This window comes from Siniperca chuatsi, linkage group LG19, assembly GCF_020085105.1.
Source record: "Siniperca chuatsi isolate FFG_IHB_CAS linkage group LG19, ASM2008510v1, whole genome shotgun sequence".
Taxonomy (NCBI): Eukaryota; Metazoa; Chordata; class Actinopteri; order Centrarchiformes; family Sinipercidae; genus Siniperca; species Siniperca chuatsi.
This window is the reverse complement of record NC_058060.1, coordinates 9,692,320-9,711,562: the sequence shown is the minus strand read 5'-3', so window position 1 is coordinate 9,711,562 and position 19,243 is coordinate 9,692,320. Positions and strand designations below refer to the sequence as shown.

General features: G+C 40.1%; 1 protein-coding gene across 10 annotated transcripts in view; it reads right to left on the bottom strand.

Moving 5' to 3' along the window:
* ntng1a (netrin g1a) overlaps positions 1-19,243 on the bottom strand; it is a 303,494-nt gene that overhangs the window by 46,603 nt on the left and 237,648 nt on the right. For all 10 annotated transcript variants that reach the window (XM_044176497.1, XM_044176495.1, XM_044176496.1 and 7 more), the window contains one exon: positions 7,715-8,358. In XM_044176497.1, the coding sequence (XP_044032432.1) occupies positions 7,715-8,358 (644 nt within the window). The remainder of the gene's footprint in view (positions 1-7,714; positions 8,359-19,243) is intronic.

The window sequence follows — 19,243 nt, the reverse complement described above, 5'->3', positions numbered from 1 at the left end:
TTTTAAGTTTCAGTACTGCAGGTGCTAATGAGCAGAGGTGGAAAGTACAAAGTACATTTACTCACGTACTGTACTTGAAGACAATTTTGAGGTAGTTCTACTTTACTTATTTCCATTTAAAACTAATTTATACTTCTACTCCACTACATTTCTGAGGGAAATCTTTTTATGTTTCACTAAATTTAACTGCCAGCTATGGCTACTTGTTACTTTACAGATTAAGTTTAATTAATTAATATTAAACTAGTAGTTACAAAAAAGCAGTGTCTAATTGTGGCCCCCTGTCATATTTTACATGTCTATGAGTTGTTTGCAGAGCCACTAAAGAGTGATTTCAGCTCTAAACTTCTGATATGGCTTTATTGAAATAACTGTTTGAGGCCCAAAGAGGTATAATTATCTGATATCTCCCAGAAGATCAGAATAATAGTGAGTAAAATTAGTTTTTTCTTCTTTCCTATCCCATCGACCCACCCATATGTATCTTGTGACCTAGGTTGGGAACCACTGGACTAAACTACCTAACTGTATCTAAATAAGTTAAAACTAGCTCCACCTCGTCAAGCTACAACATGCATTATTATACATTGATACATCAGTATTAACAATCTAATAATGCCATATATTAATAATAATACATTCGTCACAGGGGCCATTTTTCCACAGAACGAGTACTTTTACTTAATATACTTTAAGTACATTTTGCTGATAATACCTCTGTACTTTTATTTACTGTAAGTAGGATTCTGAATACAACACCTTAAGTTGTAATGGAGAATTTTGGCATTGTGGTATATTGTATATTGTTATTGCTAAGTAAAGGATACTTCATCCACCGCTGCAGGTAAGTTGATGGACAATCTGCTGCATTGCTTTACTGCACAAAGTGATATTACTTTATGGCACAGAACTGTAAGCACAGTGGTCTGGATCATAATGGTCTAACAATGGCAATGTCATCTTTGCATGAGCTGGAACAGTATATGGAAATAGTGGCAGTGTGGACAGCAAAGTGACAGCTTGATAAATGGGGGCAAAATGAATTGGGTGTATGATTACAGCTACTTTACATCTCTGGCCTTTGATTGGCAACCACATCACTATTTCCTCTTTGATGAGTCACCCCTGGAGGCTCCACTTTAATTCCCATCATTCTACAGACTTAGACACACATTAGACAACTGGACTTAAAGCCTCATTGGCATTTGAAATACTTAACTCAATTAATCAGAGTTCAACATTAAGGTTTTTTTTCACTTGCCTGGTCAGGCAAGTGGGTCAGACATCTACTTGCCTGAAGTGAATTTTTACTTGCCACTATACACATTTTTATTAGCAATTATCAAATAACAACAAAAACTAAAGTTAATTGTCATGTTTAATCTTTATAAAGTAAATGAATCAGAACAAGGACACAGTGTGTCATAGATGCAAAGCAACAAACATTATTGCATATCGAAAATGGTATGACAATCCCCCCTCCTTCTCCCTAGAGATGGACTCCTTAACTGTGATGTTTCTAGAGCAGCAACAGTGTTTACAACAGCAAAGTCACTATATAAACTCAATAATATTTCACTGGAAATCTAAAATGTCAGTAAAATAAATCATATTCCTGACATCAAAATACTGAGTGATGTCTGTGTTCGCCTTTCTGAACATCAGTCAGAATCAGTCCCTCCTACTGTCCTCTGTTCTCCTCCCTCTGCTGCTGCTGTGATTCACTGCAGATAAGTTACCGCTGGTAGAGGGAGGGGCTGGTCTGTCTCATACCGGATAATACCGGGTTTCAGTACCCATCCCTACTCGAGAGTGCCCGATCGGTATGTGCAACTCTCAACAGAGATAGCTACATCCATCATCAGCTGCTGAAAATTACATGTGTTTAGATTTACTTGCCTGACGTAGCATTTTACTTGCCCCGGGCAATTGGACAATCCTTATTGTTGAGCCCTGTTAATAACATATTTTTTTCAGGACTAACAAAAGGTTGTGGGTCATTTGATTACAGTCATAAAACATGTGGTGTGGGTGTTAACAGATGATCCAAGCTATCTGGACCAATCAGTTGGCCTGTCCCACAAACATGGCATTCTCCCACACAATGACTAATGCAGACTGCTGATTTAAAAAAAAAAAAGGCTGAAATGCAGAGCACAGCGGAAGGTAAATAGATGCTTATGGTGGCACAGAGAGAGAGAGAGAGAGAGAGAGAGAGACAAAGACAGAGAGACTAAGGAGGGTAGACAAGTGGAATGACTTATTCAAGGGGGGAGTGGGCAGGAAGAAACATGAAATTAGCACAAATAGATTATCTGTCGACTACAGGCAGGCCGAAGAGCAAGCCAAGCACTGTGGAGGGAGAGGGAGAGAGAAAAAAAGCAGATTGACTTCTTGTTTGTTCCTCCCTTAGGGGAGATTCGATAGAGCCATCACTCAACAAATTGCTGATCTGTAGTTGAAACAGCTGTATCCAAAGCACACATGCACTGAACTACACGACAATTAGAATGCACCAATAGTATGACCCATGCACTGTGGGAGAGATGAACTGTCTAATCTTTTACATCTTTAATATTTTTGTATGCCTCAGATGAAAGCTTTGCTTTATTGTACTTAGTAGGTTGTGTGGACTTGTTTCAACAATATAACAGAATAATAGGAATGCTTAAAGTCATAGTTTAACATTTTGGGAAATATGCTTATTTGCTTTCTTGCCAAGGAATGGATGAGAAGATCGATACCACTCTTGTGTCTGTACGCTAAATATGAAGCTACTGCACAGCCAGCATCCGGTTAGCTTAGCTTAGGATATAAGCTCACTAATCAACAAGTTATATCTTGTTTGTGAAATCCGTACAAAAACCCAAGTGTAAAAACATGTTACAGTGTAATCTCCAGGAGTCTCCAGGAATTGACTGCTCCCAGCCAAGAAATAGTCCATCCACAATGTGTCATAGACTGATTTAATTACCTTTGTACATAGCAAGGCTAGCTGTTTCCATTACTTGTGCTAAGCTAACCTCCTGCTTGTGGTAGCTACATATTTACCGTACAGACATGAGAGTGGTATCAATCGCCTCATCTGACTCTCGGTAAGAAAGTAAGTGAATAAGCGTATTTCTTGAACTATTAAGTAATGATAATTAATTCCCTTCTACTTAATACTTGACACACTATTGCAGATGTGCAGTGCGCTTATTGCACAACATGTATTGTGCCAAAAAAAGTTTGAATGATGACTCAAGTGTGAAGGCATGGTGACATATTTACATTCTTAATCATTTAATACATTTTTTAATGAATTTTCAGATAGGATTCAATATATTTTGAAAATGTATCTCAAATCAAAGTGTTTTACAAATCCAGTCATTTCCCTCTATGTAATGGCTGCATTTTTTGCTGACCAAAAGTCAATGTAAACTTAAAAGAGTACACTGATTTAGCATTGCACTCCTATAACACTGTCGGGACTCCCAATTCACAGTTTAAAGGAAAAAAAGGATCAAAATCAATGCAAAATAAATTATTTTTTATTCCATGCATTCTTCCTCCCTCCACCTTCAAATTATTTTCTGAAATCTCTAAGGTTGGCAAAACATTACAAACATCAGTTTACTATAAACCCACTGAAAGAAATAATCTTCTTGACTATAGAAGTTATTACATAGCCAGTTACTGAGAATCAGAAGAATCTGTTCTAGTGATGATGAATTTGAGAAACAAGCTCAAGTGCTGTACAACCACTTCATGGAGAAAGGATATAGTTAATCTTTAAGGATTGTTTTGACAGAGTGCTGTCATAATGTTTGATTCTAAAAGGAAAGCTGAAGCCACAGAGAGACCAATATCACAGTGACACTGGTAACTTCACCGATATCAGCTGAGTACAAATCGGCTAATTCCTGCCTTGGCATGTGTTGTCAAGTGATCCGGAGTTGGAAAATGTGTGTGTAGTGGACTGTTGCCAGTGATTTAATAAAAAGAAAAATGTAAGAAGAAAGTTTGTTAGTGCTCACCTGTGAACTCAATGGCTTTTTGTTCCGGGTTGGTAGCACCCTTTAGGATTTCAAGAGACTAAATATTAAGGAAACGAGTTGAGCCCACTCCTCCCTCTGTTTAACATCCAAATGATCTTTCCAAGAGTTTTGAATTGCCAAAGTTGTACTGCATGTGAGCCCAACCCTGCAGACCCAGGGAGAATTAAAACCAGACCAGGAATTGTCCACGGCAATATCCTGAGATGCTGAGGTTCAACGTGAAGAAGACTCTTTCCATGAGGCTGATGGGGAATCTAGACCAGAAAAAGGTTGGTGCATCTAATAACCAATTCGCCCCTTCAAGTGAATTACCTGTCTACCCTGCAGTCAAAGTGACTGTGAACCCTTGAGGTTGTTTCTGACCTTCCCTGATAATGCCCGGCGGCACATATATGCTTTGGAAATTGAATCACAACTCCCACAGGTTCAAGGGCAAATTGGTGAAACATACTTTCCTTTCCCTATCTTCTGTTTTGTTGTATGCAAACAGGGTAGAAATAAGCTGGAATTTAGTTCACGATATGGGGCATACATTATTTTTTATGCACTGACAGCAGGAAACAGGTTTGGAACTAATAGAATAAGTTTGTTGCCAGATTGTATGGTTATTTAAAACTTTGGCCTATAAAAATGATTGTCCTTGTAGATTTCAGCAATTAAAAACCATGACTGTGGCATGATATAAAGTAGTGCCAAAAATCCCACCTACAGTTTTTGCTATTAGGTGTATTCTTTGGTTTGTGGTGGGTAGTCTTTTTGAAGGATATGTTGGTGTTTATCCCTTGAGTGGTGGTACAGAAATGGAATGGGACTGGGTCTTTGTATATAATTCAAGGCAGAGCCCCTTCAGAGACAAATCTACTCTGCACAGGAGAAATAGAGTGAGATAGGGAGCGGGGGACAGAGCCTGAATGAGAGAAACCGAGAGCCAGAAAGAGATCCTTTAGTATCCCGAATCTTCTCCAGCTTTAATTACACTGTATTGATCACAGGCAGGAGGGAGGAAGAGGAGGGGGAGATCGAGTGAAGAGGGAGAGACAGTTGGCCAAATTGCAGGCTGTAGTTACTGTAAAACATGTAAAAAAGAGAGGCAGAGCAATTATGCCAAACTCATACGGTAGATAATTAGAAAATCCTCCTAACTCTCCACACTTTCTCTAGCACTGCTGATACAATAAAACAGTGACGGTGTCAAATTAATTTAAGTCACCGGGCAGTATGCATTGTTCACATCAATCTCACAGCTCCATGCTTGGTTTGATTTGAAATCTTTGCATCGATTTTTTTCTCCTCAGTGCCTTTGGTCCAGTCCTTCCTTGTAATCAACCATAATAGAATGGTCATGCATGACACTTCTGGCTTTCCTGTAACAACTTTAGCTACACGTTACAGATGCAAAGAGGTCTGCTTCTGCAAAGTTGTGCTTCTTCCCTTCCTTTTCTATCTTTTCTAGGTTGACCTACTTTGGCAAAGAGCTTAGGTTCCTTTCTTTGTTTCTCACACTGTTGTGGCAAGGGCAGAAAATCTGCGAGCTCTCCTACTGTATTTCCCTCCACACCCCCTCTCACTCCTGATCCAGGCGGATGGCAACTGAGTCCAGCACAGTGAAATATGCCAGACTCAACCTCACTGCCCCTGCAAAATCGCTCCCGCCGAGTCTCACAGAACTGTATTCCGAGGGTTAAGGAGCTTATGTCTCGTATACGACGCATGGAGAAAGGGGCTGAGCAGTGATTCGCCATGGGAGAGGGAAAAGGAGTGAAGCCTCTCTGTGTTGAGTGTATCTCATTATGGCTGAACTGTGTGTTACCTTTGGTAAACAGTGGGGGACATTTCTCAGGCGAGCGTCACTCTAAAAGCAGCGAGCTGGTAAACGACAGCGGCCCGATGGTGGCGCACAGCCATTGCTCAAATCTACAGCCCCACAGGGATGTATGAGTTCGGTCATGATTAGTCAGATAGAATAAATAATCTGAGCTTGTGACAGCCCCCTTCATTTCAGCGGGTGTTGAATGGATCCCCCGTCCAACTCTTTTGTGTTAGTAAATTCCCTCCAGTTATTTTTGCTGAATGACCTTCTCAATCACAAGAAAAGTCAAAAATTCAATTTCTGAGTGAGGCATTCATTATCATAGCCCCTTGTGCTCAAGGGTACCTGCCCATTTACAGTGCATTAGAGCGATGTGTAGTATGGCTGTACTCCATTTTAATGGCATATTAAGGAAATCAACAAATTAGAGATTCATTAAATAGCTTGAAGGCATTTGACAATATTAAAGTAAATAATGTCACAGCAGCAAACATATCAAAGTATGACTATGTGTTAGCCAGTGTAGCATGAGAATTACAAATATTGAGGTCTATACAACAATTTTTTAAAAAGTATTACCTGATGCCAATCCTCACACTTAACTGAGAAAATCTTGATTTATTTTTTCACACAACCACATTGGTTAGAGCAACGGATGTTTGCTGTGACTGAGCAGGTCACTACTGATATTTTCTATTTGAAAACTGACGTTTCTATTTGTAATCAAGTCTACCTATATCCACTTTGTACTTAATTTATCTTACCTGGATTATAGCATATTATATTTTGATTTGCTTAGTACCTCTATTCCTTCTATTCTCAAGTGTGCATTGACGTAATCCCCTCGGGGATCAATAAAGTATTTCTGATTCTGATTCTGATTCTGATCTTCAGGCCGAGGCACACTGTGACACAACCACTGTTGTGAGCCACAGTCTGGCAGCCTGACTTCAACACTTCTACCCATATCTTTGAGTTGTTGTAACGTTCCGCCACTCTGCACTTCTGTACTGCGAGCCTCTCATGTGTGAAAAGCAAAACAAGAGTAATTAAATCTTCATTCCGTCACCCCTACAACCATATTCACATCTGTTAAATTGAAAAAGCACACAATGTAAAACAGATCCACTTAAGTCTATGCCCCAGTGACTCTTGTTGTAGCATCAAGAAGCGGGGGAAGCTTTTGTCGGCCTTTCCGCTAACGGTATAATGGCGTCTTGTTTTCATGTTATATGACCCTCTGTGGATTCCGTAAATCAAACACTAATTACAACGTGCAGTGACCTGACGGCTGAAATGCTACCTCTAATGTCTTCCATGGGCTAATAGACAGCTGAGTGAATTTGGCGTCCAAAATAAAGTGCTTCAGCAGCCATAAGCAGCTTGGTTAATTAAGACCTGCTGACAACTGGTGAACTCTGCACACCATTATGGATCCGCTGCCTAATTGGAAAGAATGGTAACGGTAAACGCATTTTTCTTCACTACTGGGTAGCTGTACTGTCGCTGCAATAAAACCACAGAGAAACCACTGAGGTATCAGTCTATAGAGTCATCATTACATTATCAGTCCTAAACATGTGAACATGACAATTAGTCCACCCATAGCTGGATTAACCTGATAGGGTACACCAGGGCTAAAATTTCTTGTTGGACCCCTATTGATTCCGCTTTTTGTTAACTGGGGCAAATTCCCTTACAAATTGGGAATTGATCGAATTACCAAAACCAATAGCTATGGACACCTGGTACTTTTGGGGTCCCTAGGGGTCTGGGGCCCTGGGGCAGTTACCTGCTTTGCCCAGCTGGTAATCTACCATTGAGTCCACTAACTGGCATGTGTACAGAAGAATTCAGGTCTTACCTGCCATGGACTTTGATGTCAGAGATGGCATAGAAGTATCTGGACAAGTTGTTCTCGTCCACCATTGTAGCTCCTGTAGCCGGTCGAAGTAGGCGGATTCTCAGGTCTGTGATGGTAAAGAAGTCCCTCAGGTTCTTGGTAGTGTCTAGTTGGCCATAAAGTGAAGCCATGTTGTGGAGCCGGGGCCCAGCAAACAGCGCAAAGCGGTCTTTGATCTCAAAGCGCACGGTTTTATCATACTTCCACACATAACCTCGCGAGTAGTCCTCAGTGCAGATGATGTCCAGCAGGGTATGCTGAGTCAGGTCCTGCACCGTCTTGGGCTCCATGGTGAAGGCATCCAGGCAGTCAGTGGCATAGAACTGGTAGGGCTGCCAGGTTCGTCCATAATCCAGCGACTTTTCTAGCACCATCTGTTCGGGCCGGCCTGACTCAAAGGTGAGGACGATGTCGTCGGTCAGCTCGATGGTCTTGTTCCAAGATAGCGTGATGTTGACCAGGAGGGCCTTTGGATACTTCTTCCAAGATGTGGACTGCCAGAAGGTTGTGGGGTTACGGCCCTCGTTGTCGAACATGAGCTCTGGAGGGTGGGCGAGTTCCTCTGTGTTGGCGTCACATTCATTATTACACATGTAGGGGTTCTCCTACAAAGAGAGAGTGTGCATAGAAGACACAATAGAGAAGGAGGAAGAAAAAGTAATGAAGAGTTGTTAGTCTTGACAAGAAATAACAACAACACATTAAATGTTTTTCAGAGTTGATTATGAAGAGAACTCAATGTAAGCATGGCATTGTGTCTCTCATATACTACCATGTCATTTAGGGATTTGTGAATCCTTCTAAGTTTTACATGAAACTAAAGCTGAATCACATTAAGGGTATCATGTCACATCCTCTGCTGTAGTGTGCAGTCATATATGAATATTTGAAGCCATGTAGCTTTATGTTGCACATTTATCTTTTAAGAGCCAACACCTCAGTTAACTCTTGTCATTACAGCGCATTTCCCCCTCTCTGCTGTCACTACACCATGTCACTACAAATATCATGTCATATCATTCCCGGCCCTGAAATTAAGATGTCTCTTTTCTCCAGTGGTGGAATCACAAATTCATCTGTAAACTGATTTGATAAAATCAATAGCTTTTAGTCTCTTTTCAGTCATATTTTTGAGTGAGCTCATTGGGTCTTTAAGTATCTGCAAGTATCTTGGGTTGCTCTTGTACCTTGTTTATTTTTTCCAACTTGATTTATTAACACTATATTCACAAAAGTACATTCAGTCTTTAAAACAGGTTGTGCACCTGACGTCACCTAAATCTTTTGGACCATTTAATCATTTCCATCATAATTTCATTCATGGAGGGCTAATACATGTCTATTTTCATCCCTCGTGTCTGAATTTGACTTGCGGTTTTCAGAGGTTCTTCGCAAGCTTTAAATTCATCACGCCCCTTGCTTGAAAGAGGTCTTTCCAAAAACATTTGTCCGATTTACCACAAATCATTACCAGGCAATGTTCTCTCCTTACTCCCTGGGGGCTCCATCTAGCTGTCAGGGGGAGGAGGCACTCCTCCAAGAGGACCTTTCAAGTGCTACAAGCTCCAATTTATCAGGACAAGATAATCCACTACTTGATTAGGTGGGAGATGTCACCCTGTGCATGTGCCTGTGTGTGTGTGTGTGTGTGTGTGTGTGTGTGTGTGTGTGTGTGTGTGTGTGGAAGTGAGTGTGGTGATGTGGTGAGGAAACAGGGAGAGGAGCAGGCCTCTGATGTAAGACAGTCTAATGAAGCGGTGAGGCAGAGATGGAGTAAGTTAGAGGGAGAAACAGCTCCATTCGGCTAATAAGCTTTGCAAGTTTTTCCCTGTCCTCCAAGGCAAGGTGACAATGAAACAGGGCTCTGTCAGGCCTTCTGACTGTTGGAGGGCCCCATTAATATCCTGTCTGGGCCATCCCCTACAGGCTTCTCCCAGCACTGGACAGCGGTGGCTGGGAGGAGATGGAGAAGAAGAAGGCAGACTGACAGTGTAAAATTCCACTTGGGTTTAAGTGTACCATTTCATGGTGGGAGGTTAGGTGTGCCATTAACTGCAGCATCTGGTGCACCGTGTATCCACAGACAGATGTGTAATAACTCATATGCGACAGTTATGCCTGCTTAGGGGGTGTGGACAGTTTCTAAAAAACACACTTGGCATGCAGGATGGCTGACTGTGTTGCTGTGGCTTGTTGGAAATGTGCATTCATCGAGGGAGACCTAAAACTGTTATTCAATGACAGTGGAGTGCTCTGCTTGGAGCACAGGTGTAGATTTGTGTGGAGAGAGGAGAACATGTTCATTTTCTTGGCCCCATTAAATTGTTAATTATACTGGATTTCTACTGTATCATACTACTGTATCATTTCTACTGTATCGTACAACAGTACAAGTACTCACATGCTCGCAATACATTTTGATTAGGACATTCCCTTACGAATGGTGCCCGTGTATGCTTGAAATTATATTAAATGTTGTCAGACATTTATATTTCAATTTAATATCTACCGTGAAATTAAGTTTTCAGTTACACAATATTCTATTTTTACTCCCTTTTACTTTTATCTCTTCACCCTCATACATGCAGACTTTTCTATTGTAAGTTTACCTTCATTCTTAGTTACTTATAAACAGTGGTGGACGAAGTACTCAGATTCTTTACTTAAGTTAAAGTAGGAATATCTCAATTTAAAAATACTCTATTATAAAGTCATCCATTCAAAATCTTACTTAAAGAGCAACTTGCAACACCCCCTGAAAATCTTGTCTTTGTTGAATTCCAGTGGTTTAACTTTTTTACCTTGCTGCAGTAATGTACATATGTACTCCAGGACCCTGTGACATCACTGTTGGGTGTGGTAACGGGTTCAACGGAGCACACTTCTGACCACACCCAACTACAGCTATCAGTGACGCTGGGTGTGGTCAGAGGTGAAACAGGCTTGAAACTTTGAACCAGAGAGGGCAGCAAAACATTGTTTTTCAGCCTGGTGTTAAGGCACTCTTTAAGTAAAAGTACATATTATAGGACATATTATAAGCAAAAATTACTTAAAGTATCAAAAGTAAAAGTACTTAGTTACTTTCCACCACAGCTTATAAATAGGCGATGCATTTATGCCACTATCAACCCATAGTATGCCAGTGTGACTTTAGTACAGACAGCCCAACTGCAAAGTCTCTGTTGTAGTCTCTACCTTTGGCTCGAAGAGTAAGTAAACACTACTTAGGGTGTCTTTATGTGAGCAATTGTATTATGTCTGAGGTCAAGTTTTTTGTTCCTTTACGTCTAAATCGTCTAATCTAAAGGCAGATCCAGTGATCAGCTATTACTGTAACACTCACACACACACACACACACAAACTGCCATCCTCACCAGTACATCTCTGTAATCAGACAAAGATGTATCCCTATCGATCCCTGTGGCCGAGCAGCTGAAAATCTGCTGTGTGTAGCACCTGGCAACCTTGGCCAGTCATCCAGTGCCCCCCCGAACACACAGGTTAAAAACCTTTCATTACTGTCTCCCTCGTTTCTCGCCTAAAGACAAAATACTGCCTTTATGAAGATCAATAACCTCACCGGTCAGCCCGGAGAAGAGAAAGGAGATAAAATGCTGAGTATACGGCCTCATGAAAATCAATGGCAGATTTCTGTGTTTTACTGTAGGGCACCGGTGAGGGCTCTGTTAGCCGATTAATGGTTTGGCACACATTAAAATAAGTGACAGCACCCGGCACTGCAGCATTTCTGTAATTACAAAAGATGTTTCTATTAATCCCAGTGTGATGATAAGTGGCCAGGATGGGGGACAGCCACCGCAGATTACAAAGCCAGTGCTGAGGTTGCTGGAGTGGATAAGTCACGCTAAATTGGCGCTAATAGAGATGCCGTCGACCCACCAAAAACACAGCGGCTTAATCCGATTATTAGCATTGTGATGCAGTGAGATAGTGAGAGAGCAAGTGTGCGTGTGCAGGTGGTGTTCATGTATACCAACATGTATGTGGTTGTGGGTGGATTTTACAAATCATCATGAAGCCGCTCTAAATTCCTTTGGCATTGTCTCCATTATTGTCAAACTGTGAGGCTAATTTTACCAACTGACTGGAGAATAAAAACAACAATGCAGCAAAGTAGAGGATAATGAATTAGACTAATTCCATTTAGCTTTATTTGTAGTGTTTAGGTCACAGGGAAGTGTTTCTCCCTTGCTTTGCCAGTTAAGGCTGTTAGACATGTTACAGATAGAACAATTTGCCTGATGCACTCACAGAGGTAAGACAACACTTCATATCACTTGCCTGAAGCAATTTAACTCTCAAACGTTTGTATTTATAACCTTTACCTTAACAAAAAACCCTAAGAACAAACCTTTATGTAGTAAGTTATTCTGACAAATGAGATAAGGAATATTTGTGTAACTGACCTTATCAGTTATTGTATTTGCACCAACAATCAGACACAGAGGTCAAGGTTGGGATCCATGAAAAGTAGATATGGGTATACATATACAAAAGAAGTGTAGAGCAGATAAGCTACAGAGGTTCTGACCGTGTCTACTTTTAAAATAAGATATGACCGTAGTGGCTGACAGCCTTGGTCAGGCCACACCGTAACACTGATGGAGGATGGGACTTGGGGGAATATAAATTTACTAACTGCCAACAAGCCATCTAGATAGATGGGCTCCCACCAATCAAACAAATCCGTTTGTGTGACAGATGTCTTGCACTTGTAGCCCAGATAGCAAATTGAATCCAGCCTCCATCTTTTCCTCTTTCTACCTTCCCTTTTCTCCTTCCTCTTTATTTCTTCCACTAATACATTTAATTTAAAAAATCATCAGTGTGCAAACTGATAGAGAGAAGAGAAATAAATCACACTAAACATGGTATTTGATCTTGTTTTTTGACTTGAAAAGCTTTTTTTAAAAAAAGGAGTGAAAAGATTTCCTTTAAATTCGTCAAGGATTGACATTGTGAAATGCAGGCAATACTTGTTTAAATAACAAGCTTTAATTTTTTTTTTATAGCTTCTGTATTTATCAGCTGTTTCTTATCACTCATCAGACCCCCTAACCTTGCAGAAAATGTTGGACCTGTAGTGCATTTTGGATAAAGGAGCACTGACATCAAGAATCAGACAAAGTACCTATTCAGTCCTGGCCCATTTTACAGTTCGACCACTTTCTAACCTTTTTAAATCTGTAAATGTAAAAAAAGAGAAAACAAACAGACTGCACATTAATTAATCCTTTAAACTGTTTAGTGTTACCAACATTCATGTAACTGGCATGAAAATCCCACTTTAAGCTTCAATGCCTCTCACAAAAGGCAATTTTGACAAAATGAGCTTCATTATAAATAGTACACTACAACTGCTGTGCATGTCCTCCATCAATAGATCCATCCACAGTGCAAAACAAAGTTGTGAATGAACTTCAGTACCCATCTGACTTAAACGATAATAATTCTGCACACGATGTTCTGACAACACTACCATGCTAAACAATTCCTCTCGTGTTGATGAATATTACCAGACTGGACACAATGATAACATTTTTGTGGATATTTTACAATATAGTTTGAAATAAGACATGCTGTTTCCTGCATTGTAAATGCACCCCGTCCCATATTGTACACAGTTTATGATCCTGACATTGATATTGTCATTTACAAGTCAACTCTCAATCATTTCGGCTTCAAGCGCTAGCTATTGTTCGGATAATTTGTTATGAGGTATTTTTCACCATACACCTATGAACTTAGTCTGATGTCTGATGCCAGCGGTTCTGCACACAACGTATAAAGGATGGCTGCTCTGCCACTAATATTGTTCCTTCTGATTTAAGATATTTCAAGAAATGTAATTAATTGTGTAGTCTACATGTGATATTATGTTTAGTTTATTCAGATGCAATTTGGACCCACACAGTGCTACAGGAGGCAGAACAATATCCATCCAACCAACACACACACACACACACACACACACACACGCAATCCTGTCTTCGCTGTCATTGTAACACAGAAGAGACACAAAGACAGATGGAGAGTGACTGAGTGAGTTTATCACTAAACACATATCAATACCAGAGCCCAGGAACTCCTAACGACAGAAACAAATTGCTTCCTCACCACGTGCTCCAGCCTTTGCAGGTTTGGTAAGGAACCTCCAAACTCTCCACATTGTATAAGAAAGAAATCCAAATCTTTTCCAAGTCACACTCCCACTCTTATTTTTTGCTTTGCATCTTCAACTGCTATCTATAAAGATTCACTTGTCTCTTAGGAGAGTAAATTTAAAAACACATTAACATTGAAGATCATGTGCTGCTGCATTTAAAAGTCCATAAACCATTACAGCATTAATTTAAAGGAGATTACAAAAGCATAACGCTAACAAGAGGACAATGCTTCATGGCACAAAACAGGAAGAGAGTGCTAGCATAAAAAGTCTAGAGTTCCTTCCAGTAGAAGATGGAAATAGATTTTTTCTGCTATAATTATTCCCAAGAAACACGGGAGATAATAATACTGGTATAAGATAGCGTACCCACATTTCTCATGGTACCAAGATCCTATTTGTTTACTGTAATTAGACTACCATCCATCTTCTGTTCTGTCAAAGGTCATGGAGGACTGGAGTCTATCCCAGCATGCACTGGACACGATGCACATCCCACCCTGCACAGGTCAGCTGTCTCTTGTAGCCCTCTACCCATAATTTACCATCATATCAAAATTGATAAATAAACCTTTTGTTGAGTACAAACTGTGTTGTAAAACCATCAGTTTTACTTACATTCACAAAGCAAGTGAATGCACAAGCACTGTAATTTATATATGTCTGTTACATATACTTCTATTACAACTTTGTACAACATGTGTGAACATTTCATTGCATCGATAGGAATAATACAGAATATAGAATTTCTCCCACCTTCTCCCCAGAAATGCATTATCTCTTTTCTTAACATGTCTTCATTTCTCTTCCATGTTTTTACCTCTCTTTCCTCAGCAGTGTGTGTGTGTGTGTGTGTGTGTGTGTATACATGCATGTGTTTAAGACGGGGGTGGGGGTTAAAGCTATCCCTGCTGCATTAATGAGACCTTGTGTTCCACGATAGATTTCTTCATCCCCAACCCAGGGGCTTGATTGAAGCAGTGCTCTCTCAATTTCAAAACCTCTCTCTCTCTCTCTCAGTCATGCCAACACCTTTACTGGATTCCCTCTCTCTCTCCCTCTCTCTCTGCATCACCCATGGTGATGGGTGATGCAGAGAGAAAGAGGGGCTTAACCTGGACGTGGAATGAATATTGGATGCCGGTGTGACAGATTACAGTGGTAATAGACACCCAAGCCAAATCCTCACAAGGATTACAATCATATTTTCAAATGGCTCAGGGTTGGCCGGAGGTCGACCGACCTGGACCGTTTTCAACAAGGCGATGGGGGACCTGAAATCACACACACACACACACCCCCCAACACACATCAGGTTCTGCTTGCCAAGATCAGGCATGGTTTTAGCATATATTTGCATAGATTTTAATGTAGCTTTGTGACAAAACTAGTTATTTGTACAGTAACCTATGGCTATGTTGTTTTTTATGACTCTGCAACGACGGTACAGTCTGTACTTTGTGTCTATGTTGTTGTGTTAGTTTGATGTTACTTAATTGTTCTTATGTGTGTACAGGCTGTGGTAACACATTTCCTCTAACGGGGGACAATAGATTATCTATCCATCTATCTCTCCATCTCTCCATCCTTTAGGTCAAAATAGTCAAAGCACAGATTGGGTTAGAGATTAAACCCTGGTTTAGGCATTACAGTAGAGCCTCTCTTACACACTCATCATCTTTACATTGTAGTGCAACATTGATACTTGATTGTTATATCATTGTAAACTAAGTAATTTGGGGTTTCGGGCTGTGGGTTAGAATTGAGAAAAAAAATATGAGGATGTTAGAATTAAACCAATAGAGTTAGTTTCATCAAGACATTTGTTGCACATAAACACACAGATATGCAAAGAGTATTGGTGCTCCACCAACCCTCTGCAGCTTGAAGTGGACCGCAGACCGACAGCTTGAAGGGTCCAACAGATGAAATATGTTGTTGGGTGGCACAAGTGGGGGAAATCCAATAGTGATCTAAGGCAACGAGCTGCACTGTTCAACCACTGTAAGCGCCACAGTGCGAGCCGTCCAGTCGACTGAGGGCAGGTTATGAGGCGAGACGATGTGTAAATGTCCTCGTGCTGCGTTCAACGCGACCAGTGGCGGCGATTTAGAAGATTTATGAGCCTTAAAACAATAGCAGGGAAAGTCTTCAGCATGCAGCCTCTGCACATTCAAAGGATATAAAAACTATTTTATATTCCATTATCTTTTATATGGCAGTGCAAGCCCCACCGGGTGCCACAGCGATATGGTTTGGAGGACAGGACAATATCCCCTGCTTAAGAGATGGTATATTTGTGAGAGCAAGGCAAGTACAGCCATCAAGAGCTACAGCCCAGGATTGTTTGATGGCTGTAAGTATACCTTTAACAAAGGCAGATAACTTGATAGGTTATTGGTACAGTACAGTACTTTGGCACAGTTAACTCTAAGTTAAGGAAACATATTCATGCAGCTCAACTGTAAGCCTGCACAGATAAGGATGTAGTGAATTGTACACTTTTAGGGAAATATAAGTTGTGTTATATGGAAAGACCTGAATGATGTCTGGCAGCATAGAAATAAATCTCTGAACCACATACAGTACAGTGTCTCACAATTAGAATTTTAAATATTCATTTAAATTTAAATAACTTGTTTGTGTAAAGTGGTAACAGGTCTGAAACCTGTTCATAAGGACAATAAGTTATGAGCTTAAATAAGACAAAACTAAGAAGCCATAGATTACAAATTAGATCAGTGGTTCCCCACCTTGTTTTGTCACAGCTCTGTCTGATGAACTAAAGCACTGCTCCTTAATCGACAATTCATATTCATAGTCATAGTCATATTCCAACTGTGGTTAACTATTTCAACTGTTTATCCATTACTTTTAGCTTCTGTATCTACTCGGACCATGTATCCATTAGCTTTAACAACTAATTCTTTACTTGTATCTATTTTTACCATTTATCCATTAGCTAACTGTTTAAACATCTCTGCTTGCTTGCTAACTGCTTTTAGTGGTATAGTGTTCAGTTGTTACAGCTGACTCAATATGTGGATATATTAAAAAATTATTTCAATTTATTCAAATTAGTCAGGCTACGTTCTAATCTTTCCACCCCGTGGCAACTGCAGAAGTACCCCCCTGGGTAGTGCCACTGGTTGGGAACCACAGATTTAGACAGCGGTGTCTTAATGCAGAAGATCCATAGCTAACAATAATGCATTATCTGTGACGAATATTTAAAGAATACCCAGTGGTAGTGGCAGTTCATTAAAATGGAAAGAGAAAAAGTATGTACCATTTAAAATCAAAGCCACATTCTTTATTCAAATCTACAAAAGAAAAACGGAACATTATTAATTTACAAGTAACTTCAACAGAAAAGTTAAAAAGTAATATGTTTTGGTTGAGTGCCGTCTGGAACTGGTCCTTTGGATTATGTATTATGCTTGTTATATAAAATTGTGACTCATACAGTGAAAACATAACTGCTCAGCTTCTAGGTATACAGTAGATTTGGTTCTTTGTAGATTCAAATAAAAAAATATATTTTAGACGACTACATTGCAGCCCCCACCAAATCGGGAATGGATCACTGTTATTTTCCACTATTTCAAGTGTCATTAATCTCATCATCATACTTTTATTAAGATGACATTTCTACAGCGAGCCAATACACCAGGGCGTAATCGATCTGCTGGCTGCTGCAATGCTACATCTCTCAATCAAACTGTCCTGTCAGATAACGTGAAGACCTTGGAATTTTTCACAGTACACTAAGACTTGAGAAGAAGAAGAAGAAGACTAGCCTGTAGCCATGATCACCCCTTATCTTTTAGCTGAGAAGCCCCTCAGGAGTTGACACCATGAAGCAGAGGCTGCGTCACACTCGCACTGCCACTCCATCCCCCATCCCCCATCACCACTCCTTTCCCTCTCTCCCTCTCTCCACCCACAGGTATTTTTAATGGTATAATACCGCTACATATCCTCTATACTGTAGAAGCCCTCCAAAGAGACATGGATCACTGTCACCTTGACCAAGCTAAGAGGCTAACCCCAGTGCAGGGAGCTGCCCCGGCTTCTTCCCCATGGATACAAACCCCGACCTGCCTGCAACAATAAGGCAAATTAGTGCTAGATCATTTGCTGTCCTGATTCCAGTGGGGAAAGAAGTAAAACACAAAGAAATATTTGAGCTTTAAGAAAGGACATCAATTATTGTAGGAATGGCAAAGTGTTGGGCCATGCCTTGGCCTTAATAAGTTAAATTTCTGATTTTGTCACTGGTGTGGTAAAAATACACAACACTACAGTGTTAAAAATGAACGTCTTTGGTATGCACCATATAGTTCATAAAGGCAAAAGTGCAACATCTTAGTTTTAGAATTGAAAATATCTAACTAAAATACAATCATAGGCAATGAAAATTTTGTAGAAAGAAATGGAAAGAATAGAAGAAAATAATAATAATAAATGAAATAAAAAAGCCTCCTGTTCCAGTTTATTGTTGATCATGTTTAGTGTTTTTTAGCACCTAGTGGTGGATGGTTATATTTTTTTCTCACCATTCTCATGCGACCCTGTCATGTGATGTCTACAGGAAGCAGGCGTTAAGAATGTAGATATCTTTTAACAATCCACCTGTTCCTACCTCGCATCCTCGCAAGTACTGTCATACCGTCGTCATTATGTATAGGTTTATTTTCATCACACCTGTTTTTCTACATAAGTGTTTTAGTAAAATGGGTCAATTTTGTGAGTTTTGTATTAAAATGAGCTCATCTGATTAATGTTTATGTTACTTTGCATGTAAATGTAAATTCATTAGGATGCACTTTGTTTGTATTTGTCTTCTCAGTCTCAGCCTTTCCCAACTGATAAATGAATTTTGGTGCAGATGTCCGTGGAGCCCAGAAGATGAATCCTAATGACTTTGGTTTCAAACTAGCGCCAGGTTGAGGAACGAGGTTGTAATTTTTGGATTTAAGTGTAATGTCTTGACAAGTATTGAATATGTAGGTTAAATAGAGAAGCTCTGCCAGACACTGGGGTGCCTGATGACAAAAAGAGAATGTATGGACTATGTTCCTATTAAGGGTTTTACTTTGACTGATATTTGATTCCTCTGCAAATGGCTGCCCCGACCTTCAGGCCAAGAGAGAGATACAGTATTTGGACAGATGCCACAGTTTTTAGGTTCTCATTTGGAAGCACTGAGAAACAGATACACCATTTACTCATAAACCCTGAAAAAATGAGCAGTGATGAAAATAAATCATCCAGCCTGCTGCCATTGAGAGCAGCG